This window comes from Adiantum capillus-veneris, chromosome 30 (assembly GCF_014529385.1).
Source record: "Adiantum capillus-veneris isolate H3 chromosome 30, ASM1452938v2, whole genome shotgun sequence".
In the NCBI taxonomy this organism is placed as follows: domain Eukaryota; kingdom Viridiplantae; phylum Streptophyta; class Polypodiopsida; order Polypodiales; family Pteridaceae; genus Adiantum; species Adiantum capillus-veneris.
Window position 1 is genome coordinate 4,295,452 of NC_140960.1, and position 14,212 is coordinate 4,309,663.

The 14,212-nt window shown below is 42.8% G+C and overlaps 1 protein-coding gene across 1 annotated transcript in view; it reads left to right on the top strand.

Moving 5' to 3' along the window:
- The first annotated feature begins 4,230 nt into the window (after positions 1–4,230).
- Positions 4,231–14,212, top strand: part of LOC147417461 (uncharacterized) — a 28,187-nt gene continuing 18,205 nt past the window's right edge. The window contains exons 1-2 of the mRNA XM_086507431.1: positions 4,231–4,376; positions 4,807–4,875. Of these exons, the coding sequence (XP_086363557.1) occupies positions 4,841–4,875 (35 nt within the window). The 5' untranslated portion in view covers positions 4,231–4,376; positions 4,807–4,840. The remainder of the gene's footprint in view (positions 4,377–4,806; positions 4,876–14,212) is intronic.

Genomic DNA, 14,212 nt, shown 5'->3' on the forward strand with positions numbered 1-14,212 from the left:
AGCTACTGATGAGATTAAGAGTTATCTCAATGCACGTTATGTTTTTGCATCTGAGGCTATGTGGAGAATATTTGGCTTTGGCATGCATAGTGAAAGGCCAACTATTCAACGATTGCAAGTACACCTTCCATTGCAGAATATGATTACGTTTCAAGATGGTGATGATGTATCACATTTGTTGGATAATGAGAAAAATAAAAAAACTACCTCGACAAAATGGTTTGTTGCAAATCAAAACTATCCAGAAGCAAATAGCTTCACATATACTGACTTTCCAAATGGTTGGGTATGGAATAAAAGTCGAAAGGCATGGTCTCCACGACAATAGGGTGTTTCTATTGGAAGAATGTATAATATTGTCCCTACTGCTGGTGAGGTTTATTACCTATGAATGCTTCTCAATATTTGCAAGGGATATAAGTCTTTTGAAGCCTTGTGGATGTATGATGGTCACATTTATGATACATACAAGGAGTCATGTATAGCTAGAGGATTATTGCAAGATGATGAAGAATGGTCACTTTGCCTCCAAGAGGCATCTTTTTTTCAAAATGGAATGCAGTTGAAACAGTTGTTTGCAATCATATTAGTCTTTTGTGAGCCACTTCATCCGGCTACTCTTTGGGACAGGTTTTGTACCGAATTTTGTGAGGACTATGTTTATGCACTATGGATGTGTATTTCAGATGCAAGTGTGCGATTTGATGTGGCAAAAAATCAAGCTTTGCTTCATATAGAATGATTTTTACAACAACATGGCAAGAGGCTTTACAATTATATGTTGCCTGCAATAAACTCAACAATGGTATCCTAAAGTGAAAATGGTGCTATGGCTGAAGAAACAATGTTCAACATTGATGAACAATGTAGTATAGCAGATTGTATGGAGACTTCCTTAAATGAGGATCAGTGAGATGCTTACCACCAAGTGCAAGCAATTTCATCATAAGGTAATTGAGGTAGAGATAGTTACAGGATCGAATATTGGAGAGAGAGTTTTTCTTCCAAGGATTGACTTTATTCTTAGAAACCATCAGGGGCTTCCATTTCAAATGAAGCGTCGTTAGTTTCCAATCAGGCTTGCTTTGGGGATGACTATCAACAAAGCACAAGGGCAAACACTGGGAATTCTTGGTCTATATCTTGCATCATCGATCTTCTCTCATGGACAATTATATGTTGCAATGTCACGTGTACGAAGTGCATCTTCTATGAGGATTGTTGTCAATACTAAAAACACTCAAATGGAGTGTTACTACACTCCAAACATTGTATTCAAGGAAGTATTACAACTAGCGAACTCATAACAATAAGTTCAAATTGACATTGTGGCTCTCACTTAAAGTCAAACACACTTGATGTTAAATTTTATTCATATCTCTCAGATCAAAGTATTGCCCACAGATGGATCCTCGGCGCAATGCCTCCTATGTAGTGGGTCACATCACTGAATTCATTCGAGGTATTTATCTTCTTTTTTAAATTAGTTTATTAACTTGACTTATTATTTTCTTTAGAAGATTGGCTTATACATTGACCTACTATGTTAAAGATCCACCACAATGGAGGGGAAGAGTTCCTGCTATGTTTTTGGTGAATCTTATTTGATACAACTCATATTATATTGTAAGAGTTTTTATATATGGTATATTGGTATTTTCAAGCTTTTATTGCACTACATAATTCATGGATGCCTTTGCAGAGATCACTCCCATCGAGGATTTATCATCGTATGTGTTTCTGAAATGCTATACTTAGATAGAGATATGTCTATGGAAGTTCTTGGATACTACCATGTTGCCTTTTCTTCGGACCATGAGCATCGTCAAGTTCAAGTTAATATTTGGTTTGTGAGTGACGAGAGGCCAGTCAATGCACATCAGGTGGGGGTTGCTAGAGACCGCACTACACCATATCGATTGAGGATATTTACTCAAGTTGACACACCACCCCGTATCTTGCAAAATGTATATAACATAGGTCCTTGGACTTATAGAATCCCTAATGTGGTCTCTCGAAGACTACACTTTGAATAAATGTTTTGTATTGTCTTTGCTATATTCAAAATGTTCAAATAATCTTTGTGAAGTTGTGAAATTTCAAAGTCTTTTGAATTGCTTTCATTCCTCTCTGTCTCTCTCTCTCTCTCTCTCTCTCTCTCTCTCTCTCTCTCTTAAATCCTTCACTAAAACAAAAGAAAGATGGACCTGATTCTCTACGGCATGATCGTCAAAGTCTTCTTTATTCTATTTCATCTCTGTTCCTCTTAAACTTCTAAATCTTCGCTGTTAGAGCAGAAGATAAAGAATGGCTCGATACATCATGGTTTCGTACACCCTCAACGATGTACCTACTTATATTAGAGGTATGTAAATGTAAAATCTTATATTTGATACTTACTTTTAGCATGACTGAGAACTTTGTGGCCTTTATTTTGTATGTTTACACGTGTTACTTTTTTTCTAGATCCTCCATTGTGAAGGGGTCCTACACATGCTGAGGATATTTTTCGTATTATTGAGGATTTTGAGATCCTTCGGTGCGAGTCGCTTGAACTTGAATCCATATGACGTTAAATGTGTTGTTACTTTTTATGTCTGAATGGTAGGTTGTTATCTTCATTGTAGGCTTCAATATTATTGCATACATTCTGTCTTGGCATTATATGAAGCACGGTATTTAAGAAGTGTTGTAGGTTATTATCACATAGAGTTTGATATAGATGATATGCGAATCATTGTACGAGAGTTAGGTATGCAATAGCCTCTCAATTGCAACTTTTCATACGGTCCCTATGGAGTGAATGAATGGATGTTTAGAATCTATTATTTGAGTGAATCACCTCGACGCCTCGGTCGCAGTGTTCGACGTGTCGGACCTTGGATCTTGAGAGTTCCAAGTAGAGTGTGTCGTAGGCTCAACTTCTCTAGATGATCAAACACTTTGATCCATTGTCTATGCATTCTAAGTACATATGGTTGATATTTATTATGTCAATGGTTGTGGTTGTGATATTTAGTTGCAAAAGATATATCACAATCACAAATTTTATATTTCAGATGAAGAGTTTGAAATTTTGAAATTAATTGTGAAGTTTATCTAGAGTAGAATATGAGTCGTTGTAAACAAAAACATTGAGGTTGTTGTAAAAACTTTGACCTAATGAACCTCTTGACACTTTTTGGCACGACAATTAGTAATTGAAGTGTTCATATCCACTTATACTTTTGTAAAGTGTTTAAGTGGCAATGTTCATCATCTCTCTCTCTCTCTCTCTCTCTCTCTCTCTCTCTCTCTAATTTGAAGCTTTGAGTACTAATGTTGTCTTCTTTTCTTGCAGCCAATTAAATGGCCCACGAAATTGTGAATATTTTTCCAAGTGTAAAAAATCTTATTGGTGATTCCTTTGAAGAAATTTGTTACCTGTTGAACGGGGATGGCAATGGGCATGGGAAGTGATCGAGAAAAACTACACTGTTTGGGGTCATATGTAGATGAAGAGTTGGACACGATTTACATCAAGTTGCTTGATCCCTATTTCTTTCCTAACATTAGGCTTATGCTCTTAAAGCAAGAGCTTGGGTTGATTAGTCATTACAAGATTTACTTGAGCTGAGTTCAAAAAATAGATTTAAAAGAAGTTTGTAGAGCTGCAACTCTATATCTTGATCCTGTTGAAATACAATGACTAAGAGTGTTATGCAGATATGTTCCTGAACCTTTTTGGCAATAATGTAAACTTTTTTTAATTTTTTGTTTGAAATATGTCTCTTTAGTCATGTGCATCTCTCTCTCTCTCTCTCTCTCTCTCTCTCTCTCTGCAAAAGGGGTTAAATGTACCAGGAGTAGTCTAAAGCGGAGTAGTCTAAAGGGGCCAAAGACAGAAAGTGTCGATCGTGTTAGTGTCGAGCGTGTGTGTGTCATGGAGAGATGTATAAAGATGCACATACACACAAACACATACAGAGTGAGGTGGTAAGAGCGAGCGAGGCCCGCCGATAGGTGGGGCGTGCGAGCTAGTGTTGGATATGTAAAACCCTGCCAGAAGCTCGCCAACATTGGAGACAACGATCTTGGCTACACCATCGCGAGATAGTGCTTCAAACTTTTTTGGTGTTGTCATTGATGGTTTGCGCCCCCCCTCCCCCCCACAAACCCCAAAACACACACACACACACACACACACACACACACACACACAAGCTAACTCTGTACTAAGACAAGGTGTTGAGTTCAAACACACTCCCCTTCTCCCCCTCTCATTTTCGTAAAACCTCAGCTCGCCCACGAAACAGTGAGGACTTACACTTCAGGAGCGTCACCAACGCCGTTAGCTCGAGCTGCTCATCTACATTCCGCGCTCTCACCAGACACAGGTGACTGAATGTACTCTTGTGTGGCCTCCGGCATGTTGCTGCCCTGCATAAGAAACTAACGCGGTGTAACCAATCTGGGACGGCCGAAACAAAATGAGCTAGAAGGCATGCATACAGACGGGCGAGCTTGGGATTTTTTTTTTGCTTGGTTGAACATTGCAAGACCTCGCCAATTCCCTACAATACTGGAACATCAGTGAATGCGAGAATTGTGCTTGGTTTTGCCTGCAGCAGCCTATGTCACATGCAAGGGGATGTTATTTGTATTGGAATAGAGTGGCCGAATGCTGAGGACTCTCAAAACCTTCCTAATTTGAATTGTCCTTTGGAAAGCGTAGAATTTGCGATGCCTGTTTTGATGCATTATTTACTTTGCACTGTCACGTGCTTATGTCAATATTTGTTTGCCAACACACTTTGCAATTTTCAGGGTCTCAGTTGGAAGGGATAGAAGATCAACAGCCATGTCAACAGTGATAAGGCAGAGTTCACAGATGAGGTAACTTGTGTAGCTTCTTGTTCTTCTCTTTTTTTGAGGCTCTAAAATTTTATAGAAATTTTGAATCTTTGTTTGAATATTTCTCTGTTTTTTCATTCCATTGCTAGTATATACCCCCCCCCCCCCCCCCCCCCCCCCCCGTCGCATCCCCTCCTACCATGACCAGAAGAAAAAGAAAACAAACAAAGAGAGCGACAAAAAAAAACATTGGCTAGGTCTTAATTTATGTTCAGTGAATCAATTTCAAGGTAGAACCAGGCTTGTGATTGGCGGTAGTTGTGAGTGGCGAAGTCCATTTCTTGATCAAAGATAGAAAGTATCACCTTTTTAACTCCTTTGTTGGGGGACGTGTCTCTAAATGGCTACTCATCCTTATGATCTAGAAGTGATTCGAGAGTGAACAATGTGTCACATGGTCAAGTTAGGGCCCTCCCTGAAATTTGTAGATTGAACAAAACTATTAGTATTGGGGAGGGCAAAAGGCACCTAGGGCTGGAAAGAAGTTTCAAAAGTCTTGTTGCTCCATCAGAGTCAACTATCATAAGGATTAGGTGGCAAGATCTTGCTACCCTCATTGCCAAAGGTAGTGCCAAAAGTCAGTGGCATACCTCCTCCATACATACCATTGATCCCTCCTTGGTGGAATCCATATGGGAATCCCTGCATGCTAGGCTCCCATATAACCAACATACATGTGTCGAAATTCACTTTGGCTAGCACTCAAAACGCATAGCACTCCACTAATCTCTTGCTTAAGATCCCAGTCATGTTGCATAGGTCTAGAGTTAAAACTTGTCGGATAAATTTGTGCAGTCCCCTATAATTCCTTCGTGCAAGTTAGCTCACCATTCTCTCCTCTTGCATCCATGTGCCATTTAACCAACATACATGTGTCGAAATTCACTTTGGCTAGCACTCAAAAGATGAGTACGCATAGCACTCCACTAATCTCTTGCTTAAGATCCGAGTCATGCGCATTGGTCTAGAGTTAAAACTTGTTGGATAAATTTGTGCAGAATCTTATAATTCTTTCGTGCAAGTTAACTGTTAGCTCACCATTCTCTCCTCTTGCATCCATGTGGAATTGTCAAAGGTTGAAACTTGGCGGCGATATCTAAAAGAGTCAGAGTTGTGTCGAGATAGTCTAGATTGAGTTTGTCACCTCTCTCACCAGTCGTAACGGCTGTGAGTGCTCGAGTATCTCCCAAGGGCTGATCATAGGGAATGACGGCTCTTTTGTGGCTGTGCCATGCCCATGTAAGGTAGTTTCCTCATTTTTGGCGTGTTTCGGTCATTGTTTTGTCCACCTTGTATTGCTAGCTGTGTCATTTTGTGTGCCTCTTGGCTTGTTAGGTGCAATGGAATTGTTGATGGTGATAGCTCATGATGAGTGCTTCACACTTACACAAGGTTCCTTTAAACTTAAAAGAGACGTGCAAGAATAGTGTCACGTGCGCCACGTCGGCAAGAATAGTGTCACAAGGTTCCTTTAAACTTAAAAGAGACGTGCAAGAATAGTGTCACGTGCGCCACGTCGGCAAGCTTCTGCTACAGTCTAGCTTCAGTCTTAGCTTGGGACCTAGCCTTGCACTTTGTGAGCCTCTAGCAGGATGTGCATGTCTAGGCTGGTCATAGTTGCATACCCTCTCTTGCACAATACAACATTTTAGCATATAGGCATTTACCGCGTGTGAACCACCTTTTGTCAGGCATTTAATTAATAAGTGACCGTTCAACTTCCAAATCTTAGGGACTTATTGGAGGCTGCTTGACCCAGCATTTGGCACCTATAAAGGAAGCCCTTTGGGTGCTAGAGAAGGCAGAAGACGCGGTGTCACAAACTGATGACGTGGCAGAGCCATCCGGGTCCCAGACACACACCCTAATAAGTTGTCCCAACTTATGGCCAAGGGACGAGGGGCCCCCGGGGACATTAAAATAAAGCGCAGAATCTGCTGACGTGGCTGCTGTATGGATCTTCGCAAATCACGCTGACTGTACGGACGATCGCAAATCGCGTTGGTTGCTGACGTGGCCTGACTGTACAGAATTCCGCGATTTCCGCTGGCTGTTTTTAGCGTTGGCAGCTTTTGAGATTATTGCTTTTGATTTTGAAGCTGTCACAAACTGGTGACGTGGCAGGCCCCCGGACACACCCTGTTGACGTGGCACATCTCCGTAAAATGCGTCGACAGGCTGATGTGGCAAACTGTACGAACGCTTGCAATTTCTGTTGACTGTTGACGTGGCAGATTCTCCGCAAAACGTGCCGGGCTACTGACGTGGCAATACGTACAGATCTACGCAATTGGCGTTGGCTGCTTTTTGATGGCAGATTTTTAACCAATGCTTTTGGGAGCCATTGCTTTTGAGTTTAACTTTTTGGGGCTCTGCTTTTGGGCATCCCTTGTAAGAATAAATAAGTCCTTTTGGGACTCACTTCTTAGAGCATCTGGACGTAGAGTCTGAGAGTGAGTACCCACGGACTCTCTTGTACTTTGCACACAGATTAATATAAAAAGAAATACTGAAAGGGGTGCCAGTCTTTGGGGCCAATACCTCTTGGCACGGAACTACGCCGGGTTGTGTCGTCTTTTGTGAACTGTTTTGAAGTGAATCTCTACTGTGTCGCGGTAGAATCTTGACTTGGGATGTCCAAGTTTGTTACAGTGGTATTTGAGCGCGGCCGATTTCTCTTCTACTGGGAAATCCAATCCTTTTCTCACGACACTTATGGATTCCAAAAAGAATCAGTCGACTTCTTCTGTATTTGCTGATGCGGGAGGAAATCACGAAGAAGATTCAACCGAATTAACAAAGGAAGACTACGGGCCACCTCGGCCTACTCAGTACGAACTTCAAGAGATGGAACGTCGACAGCAGGTTGACGAGTGCACAAAGCAGATTTGCAAAGGATTCTCAGTTTACAAAATTTGTCTCAGCAATCCATCGTTGAAGTGCACACCCAGTGGTGGCAGAAAGCCACCGAACCACCAATCAAACCGGCACGCAAGAAACCTCCTTCTCCGAGGATGTTTACAGAACAAGAACTACAGGAGGTGGTTCAGACTGAGATCTGTCGGCTTTTGGACACGAACAATCAATCCAAAAAGCAAGTGAAAAAGCGCAAGAAGGGGACTGACTACCCTGGTTATTTGGGCCGTCAATCTTTTTTTGCATCTGCAAGAAAGCAGAAGAAGCTTGTACGCTTTGAAGGACTACCCAATTCTTCTTCTTCCTCTTCTTCTCACAGTTCTTCTAGCTCTTCTGACTCGAGTGAGGAATACAGGAAAGGCAAAAAGCGAAGCAAAAAGAAAAGCTTTGGAAAGGGCAAGGAAAAGGCAAAGAAACCAGATTTCGCCCAGTTTCTGACAATTCTACAAAGGAGTCATTCTCTTACAGTTCGGACTCCGATGACCATATGTTTTATGCAAAGAAGAAGCATTTTTAAAGAGCCAACCAATATGATTTCCTCGAAGACGAAAGCAAGAAAATAAAAGAATTCAAAGAACGTGGACAATCGATTAAATTCGAATCCTTTTCTGGGTTCCGAGATACTCCGAGGGCTTTGGCCTTCATCCAACAGTTTGACATAGCCTTCTCTGGAGGGCATTCCTCAGAGCACTCCAAGATTCGGAGGGATTCATCTTTTCTTAAAGGAAAAGCTCGAACATGGTGGTCCACTCTTCTAGGAAACTCCAGTCAAGTGGTTGAAATTCAAAAGGCTCTTCATTTCTTCTTGGCTGACCGTGGAGTACGAACGGGATATACGAACCGCTTGGAACCATCTTCGGATGACCAAGGGAGATTCTTTAGACGCTTATTGCGAGAGGTTTTGGGACTCTTTTCTACCAAGCTTTTCATTTAAGAAGGTCTCTTTTAAGGAACAAATTGAGCGGTTTTGCTCCGGACACCCTATAGAGATCCGAGATTACTGCCTTGAACAAAAGTCATTCTATTCAAGATTTGATGGGTCATAGCGAAACGGGGTTTCTCGATACATTCGGGAAATTTGACTTACCCCATTGATGAGATCTTGGCTTAGAGAACTTGACAGACCTCCAATAATGAAAGTAGAAAGAAAAAGAATTCCCAAGAAAAGAAGGATAAGGATACACGACCTCGGCTCACTCTTCGAGAGAGGGCCAATTACATTAGAGAGGGGAAGTGTTTTGGTTGCGGGGAACATGGGCATATCTCCGCAAAGTGCCCCAAAAAGGCATAGCAAGAACAGACTGAAGACAGGCCAGAGAGTTCGAGAGCAGCAGAGGAACGTGGCAGAAAAGGCAAGATGAAAGCAGGACTGATACCTGATTGCATGGGTACTGACCCAAGCCTGATTGATGAAAGTACAGAACTTTGCCGAGCTTGGGGCAAAGTGAAAGATCAAGAAGCCCTGATTTTCTTTGGAGGAGCCAAGGCCAACTTCATTTCACTTGAACTGGCGGCGCGGCTCGAGATTACACCCGACAGGATGGGACCACCAGCAGAGGCAGTTCTAGCGGCACCCGGACGGGACATAGCCATTACACCTGTCATTGGCAAACTTCGATTGCATTGTCAGGGGGTATTTAGGACACGAGGACTTTTACATAAAGCCCTTGGAAGGTTGTGACGTCCTCCTAGGAGTCCGTTGGTACCATAAGAACAACGCCATGGTCGATTATCGGGTAAAGAAAGCGACTTTGACAAATAAAAAGGGCCGAAAAATTGTACTTGATGTAAAACTGAAGAGCGAGTCCGTCCCTAATGTATCGGCTTCAGCCATTTCCAAATTAATGAAATCCAATCTCTTTGTTTACTCGATCTACTTGAAAGAGTTAAATGATGAACACAAAACGAACATGTGTGAACTTGATAGAGAACGCCAAGATTTTCTCCATACTCATGCCGATTGCTTCTTTAAGGGCCTACCAGGCGAGTTGCCCCCATCTCGACCTGAGGATCACACCATTGATCCGATTCTTGGAAGCACACCACCAAACAGCCACCTTACCGTGTTGGCCGAGCCCAAAATGAAGAGATTATAAGACCTTCTAGAAAAGGGGTCTTATCCAACCGAGTACCTTATTGCTCTCCGGTGTTGTTGGTTTTTAAAGAAAGACGGATCTTGGAGAATGTGCATTGATTACAGAGCTTTCAATAAAATCACCGTCAAGAACAAATTTCCGATTCTTAGGATCGATGATATTCTTGACCGACTTCGGGGATCCTCTTGTTTCAACAGGACTGATTTGAAAAGCGGATATCATCAGATTCGAATTGCTCCAGGAGATGACTCAAGACAGCCTTTCAGACAAGCTTCGGTTTATATGAATTTTTGGTGATGCCTTTTGGCCTTACCAATGCTCCAGCAACTTTCAACTGAATGATGGATAGGATTTTCCGATCGCCATCGTCGCGGTTTGAAATTGAAGGGGATGATTGGGTGCTTTTACGTTTTGAGAAGGCACGCCTGAGAAAGAAAAAGGGAAAGGAGAGGCTTTTTCCAAAGCTTAGTATGCGATACTACGGACCTTTCTAGATCTCTGAAAAGATCAATGATGTCTCCTTCCAACTGAAACTGCCTGACACTTGGAGGATTCACAATGCATTTCATGTGAGTCTCTTGAACCTTTTATAGGTGATGTGTCCGAAGATGGGGAGCCCGATGAGCAACCTGAAGTGGAGGAAAACGAGGAGATCCTTGTTCTTGAACAAATTTTGGCACGTAAGGACACAAACAATAAGAGTAAAGTAAGAAGGCGGTTCTTGGTTAAATTCAAGAACTATCCTGCATTGGATGCGAAATGGATGGAGTAGAAGGACCTAGCAGATACTCCTCAGATTGTGAAACTTTACCTTGAAGCTTTTGGTTTAGCATAGTCTATTCCATATGGAACCCATAATTCAGCTTGGCCGGAGATCTGGTGCAGTGGGTTGCACAAGAGGGGAGTTACTCCGCTCCTTTGTCAACAGATGCCTTGATTTTTGAATACTAGAGTCACTGATGTCTCTTTGAGCTTCAGGGATACTGGGAGCTGACAGTATTTTGCTGTATGACTTTATGGAATGGAATTGCGGAATATGAAATTGATTTGTTCTTGACTTGTTTTTAAGTGCAGGAATTGATAGACGAAATGACTGCAGCATTTTGGTCTGAATGATCTTGAATAGACATGGTTGCAATAGGGGTTAGTCAATCGGGCATCTATGAGGTCCTGAGTGAATCTGGATGCGATTGCTAACTACATTGCCAATAAATCATGGTCTAAGATCCGAATGAATGTTGAATGTCATGTGATGTCTAGTGGTCCTGTGATGTCGTGTGATGTGACTGTTGATTGGTACATGTGCTAGATGTGTGTTCCTAGTGCGTCGGTACTAACAGTCAGTGTCTGCTAAGGCAGTTTATGGCTTCTGTCTGTTTTGCAGGCGTAATCGAGGGCGATTACAATGCTTTCAAGGGGGGGTATGTCACAAACCGGTGACATGGCGTGCCACAACACACACATACTTCCTCTGCTTGCTCTTGACTGGCTGGCTATTGACATGTGGCAATTGTACGGACACCCGCGGACTGGACTAACTACGGACGTGGCAAATTCCGTACGATTGCTGACGTGGCAGCCCGCAAATCGCGGTGGATTTTACGGAAAGCTGACTGCTTTTTAGGCTACGCAATTGCAAGAGAGAGCCCTTTTGCTTTTTTTGCTTTATTTTAAAAAGCTATTTTAAGGACAGCTTTTGGAACCTGCTTTATTTTACAAGCAGAGAGAGAAAGAGCCTTTGCTTTATTTTTGGGCTTTTGATTTTCAGCTTTTGGGCTCTGCTTTTGGCATCCCTTGTAATCTTCAAATATGTGAGCAAGCCTCTCACAACTCAGAGTATCTGGACGCAGAGTCTGAGTGTGAGCGCCTGCCCGCACTCTTGTACTTTGAACACAGATTAATACAAAAAGAAATACCGAAAGGGGCGCCAGTCTTTGGGACCAATATCTCTAGGCACGGAACTCCGCTGGGCCAGTGTCGAATCAATTGTGAACTGTGAACTGTTTTGAAGTGATTATTTGTGCTGTCGTGGTAGATTCTCGACTTGGAGTGTCCAAGTCCGCTACATCAAGAGATGCAATGTCGACAGCAGGTTGACGAGTGCACAAAGTAGTGATTAAATTTGCGAAAGACCCTCAGTTTACAAATTTTTTATCTCAGCAATCCATCGCTGAAGTGCATACTCAGTGCCAGAAAGCCACCGAACCACCGATCAAACTGGCAATCAAGAAACCTCTTTCTGCGAGGATGTCTACAGAGCAAGAACTTCAAGAGGTGATTCAGACTCCGATCAGTCAACTTTTGGACGCGAAAAATCAATCCAAAAAGCAATTGAAAAAAGTGCAAGAAGGGGATTGACTACCCTGGTTATTTGGGCCGTCAATCTTCTTTTGCATTTGCAAGAAAGCAGAAGAAGCGTGTACGCTTTGAAGGACTACCCAGATCTTCTTCTTCCTCTTCTTCTGACAGTTCTTCTAGCTCTTTTGACTCGAGCGAGCACAGAAAGGGCAAAAATTAAGCAAAAAGCAAAGCTTCGGAAAGGGCAAGAAAAAGGCAAAGAAACCTTGATTCCGCCCAGTTTTTGACAGCTCTATAGCGGAGTCATGCTTTGACAGTACGGACTCCGATGACCATACGTTTTATGCAAAGAAGAAGCACTTCTTCAGAGACAACCAATATGACTTCCTCGAAGACAAGAGCAAGAAAGCAAAAGAATTCTAAGGTGGGCAGTCGATAAAATTTGAATCCTTTTCTGGATTTCGAGATGCTCCGAGGGCTTTGGCCTTCATCCAACAGTTTGATATAGCCTTTTCTGGAGGGCATTACTCAGAGCACTCCAAGATTAGGAGGGCTGCATCTTTTCTCAAAGGAAATGCTCGAACATGGTGGGCCACTCTTCTTTTGAGGAAAGAAGCTCCAGTCAAGTGGTTGAAATTCAAAAGGCTCTTTATTTCTTCTTGGCTGACCCGGGAGTACGAACGGGATATAAGAACTGCTTGGAACCATCTTCAGATGACCAAGGGAGATCCTTTGGACGCTTATTGTGAGAGGTTTTGGGACTCTTTTCTACCAACCTCTTCATTCAAGAAGGTCACCTTTAAGGAACAGATTGAGCGGTTTTGCTGCGTCCCTACAGAGATCCGAGACTACTACCTGGAACAAAAGTCAAATTCTATCCAAGGATTAATGGGTCATGTGAAATCGGATTTCTCGATACATTCAGGAAATTTGACTTACCCCACTGATGAGATCTTGACTCAGAGAACGCGACAGACCTCCAACAATGAAAGTAAAAAGAAAAAGAGTCCCCAAGAAAAGAAGGATAAGGATGCACGACCCCTAATGACTCTTTGAGAAAAAGCAAATTATATCAAAGAGGGGAAGTGTTTTGGTTGCAGGAAACAAGGGCACATCTCCGCAAAGTGCCCCAAAAAGGCACAGCAAGGACCGACTGAAGACGGGCCAAAGCGTTCGAGAGCAGCAGAGGAACGTGGTAGAAAAGGCAAGATGAAAGCATGACTGGTACCAGATTGCATGGGTATTGACCCAAGCCAGATAGATGAAAGTACATAACTTTGCCGAGCTTGGAGCAAAGTGAAAGATCAAGAAGCCCTGATTTTCTTCGATGGAGGAGCCAAGGCCAACTTCATTTCACCTGAATTGGCGGCGCGGCTCGAGATTAGACCCAACAGGATGGGACCACCAGCAAAGGCAGTTCTAGCGGCGCCTGGACGGGACATAGCCATTACACTTGTCATTGGCAAACTTTAGTTGCATTGTCATGGGTATTTAGGGCACGAGGACTTCTACATCATGCCTTTGGAAGGCTGTGACGTCCTCCTAGGAGCCTGACTGTACGGAATTCCGCGAATTCTGCTGGCTGTTTTGAGCACTGGCAGCTTTTGAGATTATTGCTTTTGATTTAGAAGCTTTTGGGGCTCTGCTTTTAGCATCCCTTGTAAACTGGTTAAAAGAAGCCTTAGGGGCTCACTTCTTAGAGCATCTGGACGTAGAGTCTGAGAGCGAGTACCCGCGGGCTCAATTGTACTTTGTTCACATATTAATATAAAATAATATCGAAAGGGGCGCCAGTCTTTGGGGCCAATATCTCTTGGCACGGACCTACGCCGGACCGTGTCGATTCTCTTCTGGTTTTGTCAGTTAATTTGAAGTGAATCTTTGCTGTGTCGCGGCAGAATCTTGACTTGGGGTGTCCAAGTTTGTTACACACGGAAGAAGAAGCAAGACCTGCAGCAATGCCTCTTCTCAGTAATACCCAGCAGTACCAGCGTTTTGGATCTCAGCCC